Below are 20,648 nucleotides of genomic sequence, written 5' to 3'. Positions count from 1 at the left end.
AAATATACACTGGAGTTGCTTACCGAGATGACATTAAATGTTCCTGAGTGGCCTAGTTACAGTTTTGATCTACAGTACCAGTCAAAAGTTTGGACACACCTACTCTTTCAATGGTTTTTCTTTATTTTTTACTATTTTCTACATTGTAGAAATCACAAAAAAAATACATCAAAACTATGAAATAACACATGGAATCGTGTAGTAACCAAAAAAGTGTTAAACATATCCAAATGTATTTTACATTTGAGATTCTTCAAAGTAGCCACCGTTTGCCTTGATGACAGCTTTGCACACTATCGGCATTCTCTCAACCAGCTTCATGAGGTAGTCACCTGGAATGCATTTCAATTAACAGGTCTGCCTTGTTAAAAGTTAATGTGTGAAATGTCTTTCCTTCTTGTGATGTCTTCACTATTATTCTACAATGTAGAAAATAGTACAAATAAAGAAAAACCCTTGAATGAGTAGGTGTGTCCAAACTTTTGACTGGTACTGTAAATCGGCTTGAAAATCTATGCCAAGACTTGAAAATGTCTGTCTAACAATGATATTTATTTTCCGGACTCTGACATTGCTTGTTCTGATATTTCTTTCTTTTTCTTTTTAAAAACGTTTTGGATTATGTGTGTATTGTTTTGTATTGCTAGGTATTACTGCCCTGTACGTGACCAATAGAGGTGTGTTAAGGATAGAGGTGTGTTAAGGCATTCAACTGCTTCCCAGCCGAACCAGTTCAGTAGAGTTCGTGCATATATTATGAAGACATTGTGTTTGTTTTGGACTTCGTGAGATTTTTTTGGGCTGTTCGGGCACACAAATTATACACCAGTTTGTCGGTGATTGGTCAACAGTAGGATTCTTTAATAAAGTATTTGCTGTCATTGAACAAGAGACGACTCATTTTCATGCAAAAAAAATCATTTTCATTAGTTGTAAATGTAAAATTGACTAAGATCCCCTCGGCACAAACGTCAAAATTAATAACAGATTTATCTTAGATTCATTCTGACTATTTTGAGGAAGTGTATTTTTTAAATTTAACTTGGCAAGTCAGTTACAGTAAGAACAAATTCTTACTTACAATGACGGCCTACCCCGGCCAAACGCGGACAACGCTGGTCCAATTGTACATATGGGACTCCCACAGCAGGAGGTGATACAGATGTGATACAGCCTGGATTCAAACCAGGGTCTGTAGTGACATCTTTTGCATTGAGATGCAGTGCCTTAGACCACTGCACCACACTGGAGCCCTGGCTATGGCGTCTCAAAATGGACAAACAGTACTATTGTGCTTTTTGATCCCTTTTCAAGCAAAGATCTTTTAAGGGAGTATGCGAGTACAGTTTTTCGGTTCACCTAGCCAACTTCGGGCTAGCCACCAGCCGAACTGAAGAAGGCTGATGCCTTTATTGGTGGTTAATCCCTAGCTTTACTGAATGAATGGCCATGAAGGTGCCCCAAGATTTCTGCCTTTATGGCTGTTAGTGTTCACCTATCTCTCTGGCTCTCTCTGATCCCGTCTGTCTCTTGCACTCTTTCTTTCTAAATCCCCCATCCCCATTTCTCTCTCCCTTCCCTCCTCCCTTTCTTCTCTCATCCCTACATAGAGTTAGCTTACATTTACATTTACATTTAAGTCATTTAGCAGACGCTCTTATCCAGAGCGACTTACAAATTGGTGCATTCACCTTATGACATCCAGTGGAACAGCCACTTTACAATAGTGCATCTAAATCTATTATGGGGGGGTGTTGAGAAGGATTACTTTATCCTATCCTAGGTATTCCTTAAAGAGGTGGGGTTTCAGGTGTCTCCGGAAGGTGGTGATTGACTCCGCTGTCCTGGCGTCGTGAGGGAGTTTGTTCCACCATTGGGGGGCCAGAGCAGCGAACAGTTTTGACTGGGCTGAGCGGGAACTGTACTACCTCAGTGGTAGGGAGGCGAGCAGGCCAGAGGTGGATGAACGCAGTGCCCTTGTTTGGGTGTAGGGCCTGATCAGAGCCTGGAGGTACTGAGGTGCCGTTCCCCTCACAGCTCCGTAGGCAAGCACCATGGTCTTGTAGCGAATGCGAGCTTCAACTGGAAGCCAGTGGAGAGAGCGGAGGAGCGGGGTGACGTGAGAGAACTTGGGAAGGTTGAACACCAGACGGGCTGCGGCGTTCTGGATGAGTTGTAGGGGTTTAATGGCAAAGGCAGGGAGCCCAGCCAACAGCGAGTTGCAGTAATCCAGACGGGAGATGACAAGTGCCTGGATTAGGACCTGCGCCGCTTCCTGTGTGAGGCAGGGTCGTACTCTGCGGATGTTGTAGAGCATGAACCTACAGGAACGGGCGACCGCCTTGATGTTAGTTGAGAACGACAGGGTGTTGTCCAGGATCACGCCAAGGTTCTTAGCGCTCTGGGAGGAGGACACAATGGAGTTGTCAACCGTGATGGCGATCATGGAACGGGCAGTCCTTCCCCGGGAGGAAGAGCAGCTCCGTCTTGCCGAACTGTGCCACGTGTGTAAGTTATGTGCCAGACAGTGGTGGGTTAAGGCTGAGGGTAAGCATCCTGCCCTAAATAACTTGGCCTACTTCTGCACTGCACTCAGCTCAGGGGCTGTGTGTGTGTGTGTGTGTGTGTGTGTGTGTGTGTGTGTGTGTGTGTGTGTGTGTGTGTGTGTGTGTGTGTGTGTGTGTGTGTGTGTGTGTGTGTGTGTGTGTGTGTGTGTGTGTGTGTGTGTGTGTGTGTGTGTGTGTGTGTGTGTGTGTGTGTGTGAGAAAGTTGCTTTGGATAAAAGCAAAAATATATTATTATTGCTGATTTTAGCAACCCAGAACCATGTAGAATCTCAGTGACTGGTCAGTGTTGGGCCTGAGCCAGCCCAATATTGGTGTTGGCTGTGGTGCATGGAATACAGGGCTATATTTGGATGCCATATAATTGCTTTACCATGTTTTTTTCCATACTTTTTTTCGTAAGTGCAAAACATATCCTTTTTGGCTTGTTTGAGGATCCAAACAAATCCCAAGTTTCAACTTTCTTGAGATTGTTTGAAAACCTAGAGATGACCCTTTCCAGCAAATGGAGAGGGGGAGGAAAGCCATTTACTATGATCTGATGTTGTGAGAGAGAGAGAGAGAGAGAGAGAGAGAGAGAGAGAGAGAGAGAGAGAGAGAGAGAGAGAGAGAGAGAGAGAGAGAGAGAGAGAGAGAGAGAGAGAGAGAGAGAGAGAGAGAGAGAGAGAAGAAAAATCAATCTGATGCTGATTCAGATCTACAATAAATGACAACAAATTGGCTGTATGTGAAATGCATGAATCATGACAGACTAATGCAAAAGTAACATGGAGATGAGTCCAGTTCAATATACCAAAGGAGACTGATGCCAGATGGCCAGAGCCATGATGTACTGCACAGTATGTTACTAAGAAAGGAAAGATACCTGGGGGCCAGCCATACTGTAGGCAAGCCTTAAACTAGACCAAAGAACTGACATATTAATGAGGACTCATCCAGAACCAAATCTTACGTGTGTGCTACGTTTCATCCGCTACAAGAGACTGAGGACTCCGAGGCACAATCATGTGCTAGTGCATTAACTAGGCCTACTCCTAACTATGTGTCAAGTGTAGCTGAATTATTCCTAACTATGTGTCTAGTATAGCTGAATTATAACTTACTATGTGTCTAGTGTAGCTGAATTATGAATAACTATGTGTCGAGTGTAGCTGAATTATTACTAACTATGTGTCTAGTATAGCTGAATTATTACTAACTGTGTGTCTAGGATAGCTGAATTATGAATAACTGTGTGTCTAGGATAGCTGAATTATGAATAACTATGTGTCTAGTATAGCTGAATTATTACTAACTATGTGTCTAGTATAGCTGAATTATGAATAACTATGTGTCTAGTATAGCTGAATTATGAATAACTATGTGTCTAGTATAGCTGAATTATGAATAACTATGTGTCTAGTATAGCTGAATTATGAATAACTATGTGTCTAGTATAGCTGAATTATGAATAACTATGTGTCTAGTATAGCTGAATTATGAATAACTATGTGTCTAGTATAGCTGAATTATGAATAACTATGTGTCTAGTATAGCTGAATTATGAATAACTATGTGTCTAGTATAGCTGAATTATGAATAACTATGTGTCTAGTATAGCTGAATTATGAATAACTATGTGTCTAGTATAGCTGAATTATGAATAACTATGTGTCTAGTATAGCTGAATTATTACTAACTATGTGTCTAGTGTAGCTGAATTATGAATAACTATGTGTCTAGTATAGCTAAATTATTACTAACTATGTGTCTAGTATAGCTGAATTATTACTAACTATGTGTCTAGTATAGCTGAATTATTACTAACTATGTGTCTAGTGTAGCTGAATTATGAATAACTATGTGTCTAGTATAGCTGAATTATTACTAACTATGTGTCTAGTGTAGCTGAATTATTACTAACTATGTGTCTAGTATAGCTGAATTATTACTAACTATGTGTCTAGTATAGCTGAATTATTACTAACTATGTGTCTAGTGTAGCTGAATTATTACTAACTATGTGTCAAGTGTAGCTGAATTATTACTAACTATGTGTCTAGTATAGCTGAATTATGAATAACTATGTGTCTAGTGTAGCTGAATTATGAATAACTATGTGTCTAGTATAGCTGTCAAACTGTGTGTGTGTGTGTGTGTGTGTGTGTGTGTGTGTGTGTGTGTGTGTGTGTGTGTGTGTGTGTGTGTGTGTGTGTGTGTGTGTGTGTGTGTGTGTGTGTGTGTGTGTGTGTGTGTGTGTGTGTGTGTGTGTGTGTGTGTGTGTGTGTATGTACAACAGCTTGTAATGTCTTTCCACCCGGTGCCAGACAGACAGACAGACAGACAGACAGACAGACAGACAGACAGACAGACAGACAGACAGACAGACAGACAGACAGACAGACAGACAGACAGACAGACAGACAGACAGACAGACAGACAGACAGACAGACAGACAGACAGACAGACAGACAGACAGACAGACAGACAGACAGACAGACAGACAGACAGACAGACAGACAGACAGACAGAGAGCACATAGTCAGTGCAGAGTAGGTTGCTTGTCTTCTATTTTATGACTGTTAACTTCCTGGGAAATTCCTAGTGAGAGTATTCCTGTAAGTGCCTGGCAGATCTCGGTTCAAATACTATTACAAATATTTCAGATACTTAAAGTGTTTGCTCTATCCTGCCTGGAATGCCAGATGGGCACAGTTTGTTATTTTAGAACTATTCTATCGGTCCATTAAGTCAGGCAAGCTCAATTGAGCTGAAATACAGTATTTGAAATTATTTCAAATAGTATTTGAACCCAGGTTTGGTGGCTGGTCTGGTCATGGTCTCATTGCCCTGACAGGAGTGGAAGGAAACAGTTCACTACTCTGTAGCTCTGCATTTAGCTCTCACCGTATTTCAATCTGTGACATGGAAAAAAAGCTGAACCCCATTCGGCTGTTAGCATGTGATTGTGATTGCCCTGTTAGCCCTGTGGGGCTATAGGGAAGGCTTGGCAGTATGCTGAGTGGATTGTTTAGTCTTGTACTTGCTGTATACATACACACATCCTGTAATTCCTGGGATCCAGTGTTTGTTAGTGATGAACAATTCATATAGTGAACCTCTCATCCTGTCTGGGGCTCTCATCCTGAAACCCTGTATTATGCATTCATTCACAGCACTGTGCGTCATCCTCAAGCCGTGGCCCCAGACAGTGATACATATGTGCTGCTATAGCAACAATGAAATGGAATGAATTGTCTCTCTATAACCTACTATAACGAAAGTGTTGATGCTAAGATAAATCTAAATTCACTAGGGATGCCATTTCAGCTATTAGTACATGCTGAATGATATGAAAGAACTGATAAAATGGCTGATAAAAGACCAACATGTGTCCAATGAACTGTTTAGATAGAGAGACGAAATACTATACAACACGTTGGACAAATGTGTGGTGGAAGCGTAGCCTAGTGGTTAGAGCGTTGGACTATTAACCGGAAGGTTGTGAGTTCAAACCCCCGAGCTGACAGGGTACTAATCTGTCGTTCTGCCCCTGAACAGGCAGTTCAGGGACTGTTCCCAGGCTGTCATTGAAAATAAGAATATGTTCTTAACTGACTTGCCTGGTTAAATTAAGGTTAAAAGAAAAAAAATGGACAGGTAATAAGCTGAACAGATAGCCTAGCTATTTCAAAAATATGAAACCTAATCTTGATGTTTTGGTTGTTTGCCGAAATCATTAGAGGGAGCCTGAGGTATTGTGCGTGAGACATATTCAATGTGGGGAATTGGTAACTGCATTGCTAACACTTTCATTGTATGTCAGAATTGGTTGTAAGGAAACCTGGCGCTGCAGGGTCTAATCAAGAGGAGAGAGAGGAGCAGACAGGCAGTTCTGTTGAGAAAACACAGTCAACATCAAGGGATTCTAATAGAAAAAGGAATGACAAGAGAGCAACATGGAATTCCACAAAAGCCAGGACAGAATATTCACTGCCGGTTGTATCTTAGTCTAAGATATTGTTCAGACATTCTTGTAGTTATGGCTAAACAAGTGTCCTCTACATCCCCTATGTGGAAAGGTCGCTAGTGACCTAATGTTATGGACCGAGAATGACCTATTTTCAGTGGTGTGGCAAACTGCCAACAACATATTGTATGTAAGTTGTTCAAAGACATGCCCTCTATCAGAAACCAATTAAACATTATAGCAATGGAGGCCACATTCCTGAATAGAATGGCTACACATCACAATGATTGGCTGCTCATTAATGAATGACACAACTAAATTTTCCAACATTTTTTAATAATATTTTCTAGTAATATTTAAGTCCATTGTGTTATGCTAATTAGTGTCAGTTGATGACAACGCTCCCGGATCCGGGATGGGTAGTTCCAAGAGGTTAAGAAATTTGTAAGTCGCTCTGGATAAGAGCGTCTGCTAAATGACTTAAGTGTAATGTAAATGTAAATGTAAGAACTGCCTATCATTGGCAAGTGTGACAATGAAGAAAAAACCCCCAGAGAGAACGAAACAGCTAGTTGCCAGGAAACACCACAGCACAGTGGATCAATCAACCAATCTGCTGCTAGGTCAGGGACAGAGACTTACTGAACATACATGTACATATGTACACAATAGAAGGTTACAGCTCGATTGGAGTCACAGCACACGCAAGTACACACACACACACAACAAGGGTTTGGATTTGGGTGGATAGGGTTCAAGGAGTTTTAAATGTTTTATTTTACCCTTATTTTACCAGGTAAGTTGACAGAGAACACATTCTCATTTACAGAAATTCCCCAGAATAGTTATAGAGGAGAGGAAAGGGGATGAATGAGCAAATTGGAAGCTGGCGATGAACAGGCGGCCATGATTGTACAGTATGGGGGTCAGATTGGGAATTAGCCAGGACACCGGGGTTAACACCCCTACTCTTACAATAAGTGCCATGGGATCTTTAGTGACCACAGAGAGTCAGGAAGACAGAGCCACTGAGCATACATGCACATTACAGAATAGATGAGATGGAGATGCTTCAGGGACAGGGTTCTGTGCACACAACAGAAGCATTGGAGTCAGAGACGTACCGTAGCTACTGAGCATGACACAAGGTATAGATGGAGAGGAGAGGAGTCAAAGCCAGGGATACTAAAAGGAAAAGTAGTTTATTGCCATATACCCTATCCTCTGCACAATCTGCATGGACTATGAATTTGATCTTTATTTACTAGGCAAGTCAGTTAAGGACACATTTTTATTTTCAATGACAGCTTAGGAACAGTGGGTTAACTGCCTTGTTCAGGGGCAGAACGACAGATTTGTTCTACCTTGTCAGCTCAGGGATTCAATCTTGCAACCTTTCGGTTACTAGTCCAACGCTCTAACCACTAGGTTACCCTGCCGCCCAGTATGAATACATCATCTCTTCATGCTTTTTACTGACAGTTGACTGTCAGAGGCACAGCTTGATTTATATGCTGGATCAAAAGCTTTAACACCCTTTGTAAATAAAATGTAGGAACATTGGCTAAAATAGTGTTGGATATGATAATATGTTAGAGAGGGCTTGAGTGTAAGCATTTGGCCAAGTAAACTATTGCTTTTACACTGAATGCTTTTAGAAAGGGTTCAGAGATGCAGACTTGACAGAAAGTATAGCTAGAGTGAAATCAGAGTCAGGGATACTTTACTAAAGGATATTTATACTAAAGAATAAGTACTTAGCAGTAGTGGAAAAAGTACACAATTGTCATACTTGAGAAAAAGTAAAGATACCTTAATAGAAAATGATTCAAGTAAAAGTGAAAGTCATCCAGGAAAATACTACTTGAGTAAAAGTTTTAAAGGTATTTGGTTTTAAATATACTTATGTATCAAAAGTAAATGTAATTGCAAAAATATACTTAAGTATCAAAAAGAAAAGTATCAATCATTTCAAATGGATTAAATTAAGCAAACCACGGATAGCCAGGGACACACTACAATACGCAGACATAATTTACAAATTAAGCTTTTGTGTTTAATGAGTACGCCAACTCAGAGGCAGTAGGGATGCCCAAGGATGTTCTCTTGATGTTCTCTTGATAAGTGCGTGAATTGGGCCATTTTCCTGTTCTGCGAAGCATCCAAAATGTAACAAGTACCTTTGAGTGTGAGGGAAAATCTATGGAGTAAAACGTACATTATTTTCTTTAGGAATGTAGTGAAGTAAAAGTTGTCAAAAATATAATTAGTTCAGTAAAGTACAGATACTTCCAAATTGCAGAAACAGTTTAACCCTTTTTATCAATAATTTCTTCGTTGGAAGCTGCCCCTTCTCCTTGGCTATCACTACCACTGTTTTCACCTACATCACTACCACTGTTTTCACCTACATCGCTACCACTGTTTTCACCTACATCACTACCACTGTTTTCCCCTACATCACTACCACTGTTTTCACCTACATCACTACCACTGTTTTCCCCTACATCACTACCACTGTTTTCACCTGCATCACTACCACTGTTTTCATCTACATCACTACCACTGTTTTCACCTACATCACTACCACTGTTTTCACCTACATCACTACCACTGTTTTCATCTACATCACTACCACTGTTTTCACCTACATCACTACCACTGTTTTCACCTACATCACTACCACTGTTTTCACCTACATCACTACCACTGTTTTCACCTACATCACTACCACTGTTTTCACCTACATCACTACCACTGTTTTCACCTACATCACTACCACTGTTTTCACCTACATCACTACCACTGTTTTCACCTACATCACTACCACTGTTTTCACCTACATCACTACCACTGTTTTCACCTACATCACTACCACTGTTTTCACCTACATCACTACCACTGTTTTCACCTACATCACTACCACTGTTTTCACCTACATCACTACCACTGTTTTCACCTACATCACTACCACTGTTTTCACCTACATCACTACCACTGTTTTCGCCTGCATCACTCATTTTTCGTGGTTAATAGTGGCGACTCCATCACTCGAGGTGCTAAGTGGTTTTTAGTGAGCATATACCTCTCCACGTGCATATTGTCACTTCTCCGCACGTTCCTGCTGGGTCACAGAGGTGAAATGGACTGCTGTACCTAATTACTCTATATCGACATTATCGAAAATGAATCTGAACGTTTTAATATCGTTATTGGGGGAAGTAATTACCTCGATAATTATTGATATTGATTTATCGCCCAGCCCTAGTTTAGTGTGGGTTTTCAATGAATTTATGTAAATCACAAAGCTCATCTGCATTTTCCTGCAGTACAGAAAAAAGATCAGCAACAAAAGAGTGATTAAATTAAGATCCTACATCTGTAGGTCTGCACTATGCATTATGTATCTGGCCTCTGCTCACTCTGGAGACAAGCTGCATGTACTATGAATACATCATCTCTTCACACTTTTACTGAGACAGCTTGACTGACAGTTGGCTCTTGAAGTCACAGCTTGACTCATATCTGTTCTGCTCATATCATTGATGCCTGATGAAAAGCTATTACACTCTAACAGTAGCTAGAGCTTTAGTAAACAGATGGCCCATTTTAGCTATGGCATCCTCAAAGCTAAATCTGAACGGCACTTTCCAGAATTTGGGATTTTTAATTCCAATTGATTGATTGAAGTGAACACATTTTGAACATACTGTATAGTATCCCCTGTTGATGTCACATTTAGTGGATTGAGTGGGATAGTTCATCAGGTACCTCTAGTGGAGAGAACTCTATGGGCCATCTGAAATTACTCAAAATATGATTCAATGTTTGAAAGTCATCATTGCTTCAAAAACTGTTTCAATCAAAACCATTAACTAACATTATCTATTCATGAAAAGGTATCAGAATGATGGTTTATCAATCACTGAATCCTGTTTTAACCCAGCAGAGAATGGACAATAAATCCATTCCCTTAAGCGACTGCTCCCTGAATCATTGGCCAAATACTGTACACTCTAATCTCTCATGGAGAGATGCAATTAACACAGGATGGTATCGCACAGTCTGTCAATGCACTGTGAGATGTGACGACTAACGAAGAAGATTTTTCCGTCACCCTTTAACCACATTGCTACAGTTCTGTTGAATACTGTAAAACCACATCTCAAACAGTTTAGTTCTGTTGAATACTGTATAACTACATCTTTACAGTTCAGTTCTGTTGAATACTGTATAACTACATCTTTACAGTTTAGTTCTGTTGAACACTATATAACTACATCTTTACAGTTCCGTTCTGTTGAATACTGTATAACCACATCTCAAACAGTTTAGTTCTGTTGAATACTGTATAACTACATCTCAAACAGTTTAGTTCTGTTGAATACTGTATAACTACATCTTTACAGTTTAGTTCTGTTGAATACTGTATAACCACATCTCAAACAGTTTAGTTCTGTTGAATACTGTATAACCACATCTCAAACAGTTTAGTTCTGTTGAATACTGTATAACTACATCTTTACAGTTTAGTTCTGTTGAATACTGTATAACCACATCTCAAACAGTTTAGTTCTGTTGAATACTGTATAACCACATCTCAAACAGTTTAGTTCTGTTGAATACTGTATAACCACATCTCAAACAGTTTAGTTCTGTTGAATACTGTATAACTACATCTTTACAGTTCAGTTCTGTTGAATACTGTATAACCACATCTCAAACAGTTTAGTTCTGTTGAATACTGTATAACCACATCTCAAACAGTTTAGTTCTGTTGAATACTGTATAACCACATCTCAAACAGTTTAGTTCTGTTGAATACTGTATAACTACATCTTTACAGTTTAGTTCTGTTGAATACTGTATAACCACATCTCAAACAGTTTAGTTCTGTTGAATACTGTATAACCACATCTCAAACAGTTTAGTTCTGTTGAATACTGTATAACCACATCTCAAACAGTTTAGTTCTGTTGAATACTGTATAACCACATCTCAAACAGTTTAGTTCTGTTGAATACTGTATAACCACATCTCAAACAGTTTAGTTCTGTTGAATACTGTATAACCACATCTCAAACAGTTTAGTTCTGTTGAATACTGTATAACCACATCTCAAACAGTTTAGTTCTGTTGAATACTGTATAACCACATCTCAAACAGTTTAGTTCTGTTGAATACTGTATAACCACATCTCAAACAGTTTAGTTCTGTTGAATACTGTATAACTACATCTTTACAGTTTAGTTCTGTTGAATACTGTATAACCACATCTCAAACAGTTTAGTTCTGTTGAATACTGTATAACCACATCTCAAACAGTTTAGTTCTGTTGAATACTGTATAACCACATCTCAAACAGTTTAGTTCTGTTGAATACTGTATAACTACATCTCAAACAGTTTAGTTATGTTGAATACTGTATAACCACATCTCAAACAGTTTAGTTCTGTTGAATACTGTATAACCACATCTCAAACAGTTTAGTTCTGTTGAATACTGTATAACTACATCTTTACAGTTTAGTTCTGTTGAATACTGTATAACTACATCTTTACAGTTCAGTTCTGTTGAACACTATATAACTACATATTTACAGTTTAGTTCTGTTGAATACTGTATAACTACATCTTTACAGTTTAGTTCTGTTGAATACTGTATAACTACATCTTTACAGTTCAGTTCTGTTGCACCTGGCTCTACGTACTGCAGGGGAATACTAATGCAGAGTTCTGTATCATTATATTTCTCCACACTTCACAACCCACACCTACCCTTACATCTCAGAGAAAGACAGATAGACAGATGGAAATGTGCTGAGGGCCTGACTGTCTCCGACAAGGGCCATTGTAGAAGAGCACCTCTCTGTGAGCATGTTACATAAATGCAAGCGTTCAACAGGAGAATGCATAATGCAGCTGGGAAGTGTGTGTGTGTGTGTGTGTGTGTGTGTGTGTGTGTGTGTGTGTGTGTGTGTGTGTGTGTGTGTGTGTGTGTGTGTGTGTGTGTGTGTGTGTGTGTGTGTGTGTGTGTGTGTGTGTGTGTGTGTGTGTGTGTGTGTGTGTGTGTGTGTGTGTCTTCCTCTGTGTGTGTGTGTGTGTGTGTGTGTGTGTGTGTGTGTGTGTGTGTGTGTGTGTGTGTGTGTGTGTGTGTGTGTGTGTGTGTGTGTGTGTGTGTGTGTGTGTGTGTGTGTGTGTGTGTGTGTGTGTGTGTGTCTTCCTCTGTTTGTGTGTGTGTGTGTGTGTGTGTGTGTGTGTGTGTGTGTGTGTGTGTGTGTGTGTGTGTGTGTGTGTGTGTGTGTGTGTGTGTGTGTGTGTGTGTGTGTGTGTGTGTGTGTGTGTGTGTGTGTGTGTGTGTGTGTGTGTGTGCCTGCGTGTCTTCCTCTGTGTGTGTGTGTGTGTGTGTGTGTGTGTGTGTGTGTGTGTGTGTGTGTGTGTGTGTGTGTGTGTGTGTGTGTGTGTGTGTGTGTGTGTGTGTGTGTGTGTGTGTGTGTGTGTGTGTGTGTGTGTGTGTGTGTGTGTGTGTGTGTGTGTGTGCCTGCGTGTCTTCCTCTGTTTGTGTATGTGTGTGTGTGTGAAGGCCACTTCATCCAACTTAACATTATCTGAATGTGCCACTGACCCCACCGGAGTTCATCCGGAAAGGGATGTAATCAAGTAATGTTGCAAAATTCCGGGAACTTTCAATAAATGCCCTGGTTTTCCTGAAATCCCAGTTGGAGGATTCCCGGAATCAGGAGGGAATAAGCAGAAATTCTGTGTTCCTCCAACCAGGAATTCCTGTCATTTTGCAACCGTAGTAACAAGACTCTCTAAACCCACACAGTAAAGTATAGTATGAATAAAGTATTTAAACCCACACAGTACTGTTTAGTATGAATAAAGTATTTAAACCCACATACAGTAAAGCTACAACAAGAGCCTCATAAGCTTCACCCTATAGATACTTTACTGTTAAATAAATTATCTTTACGTATGACAATTCAGCGCTAACAGATTGTTTGTTGAAAGATTGATCTAAGGCAACATCTACCAATGCTTTGTGTTATACATTTGTAGGCTAATGACTGTATGCATAAGAAGAGTTGGTATCATTATATAGCATGTGGGCATGTTTGATAAAGTAGATAGACAGTAGACAGACAGACACCATGGGACGTACCTTTGAGATGTGTTTTTGTACTTCTGCCTGAAAAACAAGATGAGGAGTGTACATTAGATGAATAGGCCATACAAAGTACACCATCGCTCTGAGATAGATCTGCAGCCCAAATGGCACCCTATTCCCTTATTCCTATAGTGCACTTTTGACCAGAGATTTTCAGTCAAAAGTAGTGCACTAAATAGCAGACTAGTTATGAAGGAGCTATTTTTCCTGTTTTCCCTCTTCTCTCCAGTCAGTCTCCTTCTATCTGTAGGGTAGGGGAGGACTCTCTCTCTCTCTCGCTCTCACACACACACACACACACACGCACGCACGCACGCACGCACGCACGCACACACACACACACACACACACACACACACACACACACACACACACACACACACACACACACACACACACACACACACACACACACACACACACACACACACACACACCAACAAGAACACACATACACCAACAAGAACACACACACACACACACATACACACAAACAAGAGCACACACACACCAACAAGAACACACACACACCCACACGTTTCATCTGGTGTGAAGATCCAGTGAAGAGGAGGAATGTTGGGAGAGAAATTATTACACTCACAGCAATCATCAACAGCAGTAAATGATGCATCACACAAAATGTGTTTGTCTCATTTTATTTAAAAAACTTTAAACCATCTTTAACGAGAAGTTAGGAGATAAGAACTAAATCACTCAAATTTTGCGTAATCATTTTGTAAATTATTTCCTCCTGGACTGCTATATTGACAAATGTGGCCCTGTATGTCCCCCTGTATGTTGTTGTGAATGAACCGAGTTGATATGACCTGATGACTCCTCCAGTCCCGAAACAGAATTCTGGTAACACTGAAACAAGAAAGATGAAGAAGAAGCGGAAGAAGGACAGGAAGAGTGCTCACCCACAAGCAGCTAGAGAGCAGCAAAAACCAGTCAAAGGCAGAGAGGAAATAACGGGTGCAGTTAGACTATCAGCAGATGTTCCTCTGACGGGCGGAGGTTCAACTCAGATGGCGACACCCCTGTCAAACTCAAGCACTGGGATGGAGCTGGTGGAGTTGCTTGATGGCACATGGGCCATGAAGCAGATGACACCACTGCCTGTATGTCCCCTTGTAATTCTGCCTGTATGTCCCCCTGTAATTCTGCCTGTATGTCTCCCTGTAATTCTGCCTGTATGTCCCCCTGTATGTCCCCCTGTAAATCTGCCTGCATGTCCCCCTGTAATTCTGCCTGTATGTCCCCCTGTATGTCCCCCTGTATGTCTGCCTTTATGTCCCCCTGTATGTCCCCCTGTATGTCCCCCTGTAAATCTGCCTGTATGTCCCCCTGTAAATCTGCCTGTATGTCCTCCTGTATGTCCCCCTGTAAATCTGCCTTTATGTCCCCCTGTAATTCTGCCTGTATGTCCCCCTGTATGTCTGCCTGTATGTCTGCCTGTATGTCTGCCTTTATGCCCCCTGTATATGACCCTGTATGTCTGCCTTTATGTCCCCCTTTATGTCCTCCTGTATGTCCCCCTGTATGTGACCCTGTATGTCTGCCTGTATGTCCCCCTGTATGTATGTCTGTATGTCTGCCTGTAATTCTGCCTGTATGTCCCCCTGTACACCTGCCTGTATGTCCCCCTGTATGTCTGCCTGTATGTCCCCGTGTATGTCTGTCTGTATGTGACCCTGTATGACCCCCTGTATGTTTGACTGTATGTCTGCCTTTATGTCCCCCTGTACGTCTGTCTGTATGTCCCCCTGTATGTCTGCCTATATGCCCCCCTGTATGTCTGCCTGTATGTCCCCCTGTATGTCTGCCTGTATGTGACCCTGTATGTCCCCATGTATGACTGCCTGTATGTCTGCCTGTATGTTTGCCTGTATGTCCCCCTGGATGTCTGCCTGTATGTCCCCCTGCTCTGGAGCAGGTTATCATCAATGATCTCTCTGTCTTTTGCTCCGTTTATCTTTCCCTCGATCCTGACTAGTCTCCCAGTCCCTGCCACTGAAAATCATCCACACAACATGATGCGGGTGCAGTTAGACTATCAGCAGATGTTCCTCTGACGGGTTTCCACCATGTTTCACTGTAGGGATGGTGCAAGGTTTCTTCCAGACGTGAATACTTGGCATTCAGGCCAAATAGTTCAATATTGGTTTCTTCAGACCAGAGAATCTTGTTTCTCATGATCTAAGAGTATTTTAGGTGCCTTTTGGCAAACTCCAGGTGGACTGTCTTGTGCCTTTTGCTGAGGAATGGCTTCCATCTGACAACTCTACCATGAAGGCCATTGTCCTTCGGGAAGGTTCTACCATCGCTACAGAGGAACTCTGGAGCTCTGTCAGAGTGACCATCGGGTTCTTGGTCACCTCGCTGACTAAGGCCCTTCTCCCCCGATTGCTCAGTTTGACCTGGCGACCAGCTCTAGGAAGAGTCTTGGTGGTTCAAAACGTCTTCCATTTAAGAATGATGGAGGCCACTGACATGTTTTGGTACCCTTCCCCTGATCTGTGCCTCGACACAATCCTGTCTCTGAGCTCTACGGACAATTCCTTCTACCTCATGGTTTGGTTTTTGCTCTGACATGCACTGTCATCCGTGGGACCTTATATAGACAGGTGTGTGCCTTTCCAAATCATGTCCAATCAATTGAATTTACCACAGGTGGACTCCAGTCAAGTTGTAGAAACATCTCAAGCATGATCAATGGAAACAGAATGCACCTGAGCTCAATTTCGACTCTCATATTAAAGGGTCTGAATACTTATGTAAATAAGGTACGGTATTTCTGTTTCACTTTGTCATTATGGGGTATTGTGTGTAGATTGATGAAGACATTTTTTTATTTAATCCATTTTAGAATAAGGCTGTAACTTAATTAAGTAAATGTGGAAAAATGGAAGGGGCCTGAGTACTTTCCGAATGCACTGTAAACAGAGGCTCGGTGTGACACCATGTTATTGCAGTGCTCAGTGGAGATGCCTGACTAAATGTAAAAAGGGCTTTATAAATACATTTGATTTGATTTGATTAAATAATGTGTATGTGTGTGTGCGTGCTGCTCTTTGTGAGCTGAGGTGATTAGAATGTTTCTAATCTCTGTTTTTAATCTCTGAGATCAGCCAGTTAACCAGACAGCCACCCAACCAGCCAGAAACAGCCAGTGGTCACCGTTTCCACCAGTGTGCTGACTTAGATCAGCCCGCCTAAAAATGGACAGATATCTGCCCTAGTCTACTCTAACCTCTGTTCTCCTCTACTCTCCTTTCCTTCTCCTCTCTCCTCCCTTCCTCTCCTCTTCCATCCTCTGCTATTCTCTTCTCTCCTTTGAGCCTTCTGTCCTCTCTTCTACTCCCCTCTCTCCTCCTCTCCTCTCCTCTCCCCTCCTTTCCTCTCTTCTCCCCCTCCTATCCTATTCTCTCTTCTCTTCTTCCCTTTCCCTTCTTCTCCTCTTCTCTCCCCTCCTCTCCTCTCTCCTCCGTTTCTCTCTCAGACACGACAGTCAGCACTACTCCTCTGCTCTCCTCTGCTCCATGGCAACACACCTGTCTGTCTCCTGCACCAGCGAGCCACAGGTATTCAGGGCATTACATTGCGAGAACTTGTCCCACACTTCAGATTGGTAGAGAAGCAGTGTGTGTGTGTGTGTGTGTGTGTGTGTGTGCGTGCGTGCATGCGTGCATGCGTGCGTGGGTGGAGATGCTCAGGGGACAGGGTGTGACTGAGGACTATGTGATCAGGGATTTCAGCGGTAGAGTGTGTGTAGGCGCAAATGTGTATATAGAGCGTGACTGCACGTTATAATGAACTATTGAATACATAATGGGTTTAGTCAAGCTTCAGTGATAAACAGTTTGCTTCTACTGAGACACATGTTTGTCAGATACAAGTTTAACAGCTACATAATTGACCCATTCATTTGTTGCAAGCTGTGAAATGATATATTATGTAATAGCATATTAGTCTAATCATACTGCCAGCTGAATTTAGCTTGATCAATTTGTTGTGGTAACATATTGATTAGACGGTAAAAACACAACAGCAGAAGAACACATATTATACCATTATGACTTCCATTCATTCAGTCATTAATTCATTGATGAATTGATGAATTAATTCATTCATTTACTGTAAAAACAGTAGATAAATACAAGTGCAGGTACCTACCTGACTACCAACTTACCTACATACCTATCTGCTTTACGTATACACGAATATGCACATATGCTAAGGTATGTACTTACCTGCATACCACAGGAGGTTGGTGGCACCTTAATCGGGGAGGACGGGATCTTGGTAATGACTGGAGCGGATGGGTCGATGCCATTCCATTTGCGCCGTTCCAGCCATTATTATGAGCCATCCTCCCCTCAGCAGCCTCCACTGATAGGTACATTTGTTCATACATACATTGAAATCATGAAATATACAAACCTACAGTTGTAGTGCTTTATACACACTAATGTATTGTTTACAAAACAAAGATGTGCACATAAGAATACTATTAAACGTGCTTCAATATACAGCACAGTGATGGAAAACTAAGATACTGTAGAAACGCGACAGAACGCGGCATCGCGGCATCAACACGGCATCACTTCTGATAACAAATAAACATTTCACAAGAGCTTGAAATAACCTCACTCTTTCAACCACCCTTACAGATCACATGCCTCTAAGTCAGTCCCTCTCTGGAGAAGTTAAACACAAGAGGAGGGATGAAAGAAAGAGAAAACTTACATTCCCTTGAGTCGCATCCACATTTTCTCTGTCTGCTCAGTCTTTGGGTACTTTAGAGAGTTTTTGTCCATACTATCTGTGTATGTACACAGTTCATCCATGCTGAATGTGTTATAAGGTGCAGCGGTTAACTGCGGTATCTCAGGTACGTACAGCAGACCTCTGTCTGCACTCTGCAGTGTGAATCCCTGAATCCTAAGAGCACTCCTCAGTCTGGTCCTCAGAGCATCCTCCCTGTGCTGTAGTCACAGGAGTCTTGTCTCTTCTCTCCTCTACAGCACCTGCATTACTTCTCTCAATAACCTAATAGTTTATCAGAGCAGAGAGAGAGACTGAGGCTTCACACACTGTAGCTCTGTCAGGCAGGCAGGAAGGAACCACTCTCCACTACACACTGTCACTCACTGTCTGACTGTCAGATTATTTAATCTCTCTCTAGAGTACCTCTCTCTCTTTGTTTCTCTCTGTTTCTTTCTCTCTCTCTCACTCTCTCTCTCTCTCTCTCTCTCTCTAGTACTTCTATCTGCTTCTCTCTCTGTGTTTCTCTCTCTCTCTGGTTCTTTCTCTCTGTCTCTCTCTCTTGCATCTCTCTAATCACTCTCTCACCATGCGGTTTTACTGCTCTGTGTACACTGATGGTGCCGCTGCTTTATAGAACCCTCACTCCTGCGCAATGCTCCATCCATCCACGACATCGGTGCAGGTAGGTAGGTGGGTAGCGTTACTTTGACAGACAGAGAGGGTTGGTGCGGTACGGAAACGCAGAAGTAGCAGATGGTATCAGACACGACAGGGTCAGCACCACCAAATCCTGCGATCACAGAGCGTTCAGAGCAGTCAGACTATGGTGAGCGGCTCCACCACACAGAAGCAGAGGTAGAGATTCCTCTCTCACCAAGAGGAGTTCAGTTGCATTTCCTCACAAGATCCAATGTAACGTGATGTGGCCAGTAGATGCGCATCACAAGCTGTAACAGCAGTATCCTCTACGGCTCTCACATTACAGGCACTCCGTTTGTCCAGGCAGTTCCATTGAGAGATGCTAGAGATGTTCAATTAGCGTCAGCTGCTTATGGCATAATTATCAAGCCCACCTAGAAATCTTTCAGTGCGCCTCGCTGAGGGAACTACAAACAGCTGAGGCAGCCAGGGAAGCAGAGCATCGGCAACTGTATAATAGATCCAAGTCCTAGAGCTTGCTGCGTTTGGTTCCTTTATTACCACTAAGATGCAGTAGCAATGAACTAAAGCAGATCGGTAGCAGCATCTTGCATCCTGACTCCTCAGTGCCTCCTCTTACAGTATATTGTCCTGCTGCTGAGGCTGTTACATCTCACTCCCCCCCATTCCACTACTGTCACTCCGGCATTCACTGCAGGAAGGAAGGAATGGAGAGCTCTGATCTGATGAAAATGGCCCGATTGTTTGTGACGCAAAACAGGCACCGTGGCTGATTAGTGGGACAGAGGAAAGAAGAAAATATAGAGAAAGAGGGAAGAAAAGAAAGAGAGGGAATATAAGAATGGAGAGATAAAGGTAATGTAGCTAGAAGGCTTGTGCTAAAGGTTAGTACTCTACACGTGCCCTTAATCATTCAAAAATAATGAAAAACAAGGTCCAACAGAGAAAGGGGCTACCTCTTTGTGATTAACATATAAGATTATACTGTAGCTATTATCCCACTGAGAAATAGTCTCACTGGAACAGCAATACCACTGCAATGAATTAACACATTTCTCCATTTCACCACGTCACTTCTCTACCTAGAATTCATTTCAAGGGTGCAGGTCTCTCGGAACAGAATAATCCTAATCATATCATTGAGGTCTGCTTGCTTTGTCTTCATATAATTACAGAACAGGAGATAGCAACATGCAGAACAACTCAATTGTTTTCAGATTAGCATGGCACGCCAAGCAGAAGCACATTTCCTCTATTAAATGAATGGAAAAAGAGAGCTTCTCATGATAGTCACACATGTTGTCTTGCCCAAGAATTAGTCTATATCATGTGCAAGATTACACAATCCACAATATATAACAATGAAACGCTTTACTTACAGCTTGCAGGTATAGACCTAGTGTACTATGACAGTGTTATAATGCAATGTAAGCAATTATTCACAGGTTATAGGCCTAATTCACAGATTACACTGTAAAGGGGTTACTGTGAATTTGACAGTAGCTTACAGGCAGCTCGGTGGCAAGTAAAATTCT

General features: G+C 41.7%; 1 protein-coding gene across 1 annotated transcript in view; it reads right to left on the bottom strand.

Annotated features, from left to right (window-relative positions):
• pde1a (phosphodiesterase 1A, calmodulin-dependent) overlaps positions 1-18,891 on the bottom strand; it is an 80,725-nt gene extending 61,834 nt beyond the window's left edge. The window contains exons 1-2 of the mRNA XM_046367664.1: positions 18,433-18,891; positions 13,678-13,704 (exon numbers count right to left, since the gene is read on the bottom strand). Of these exons, the coding sequence (XP_046223620.1) occupies positions 13,678-13,704; positions 18,433-18,533 (128 nt within the window). The 5' untranslated portion in view covers positions 18,534-18,891. The remainder of the gene's footprint in view (positions 1-13,677; positions 13,705-18,432) is intronic.
• Between the last annotated feature and the right edge of the window lie 1,757 nt (positions 18,892-20,648).

The sequence above is a fragment of the Oncorhynchus gorbuscha genome, linkage group LG01, assembly GCF_021184085.1.
Source record: "Oncorhynchus gorbuscha isolate QuinsamMale2020 ecotype Even-year linkage group LG01, OgorEven_v1.0, whole genome shotgun sequence".
NCBI lineage: Eukaryota > Metazoa > Chordata > Actinopteri > Salmoniformes > Salmonidae > Oncorhynchus > Oncorhynchus gorbuscha.
This window is presented reverse-complemented; position numbering and strand designations above follow the sequence as displayed.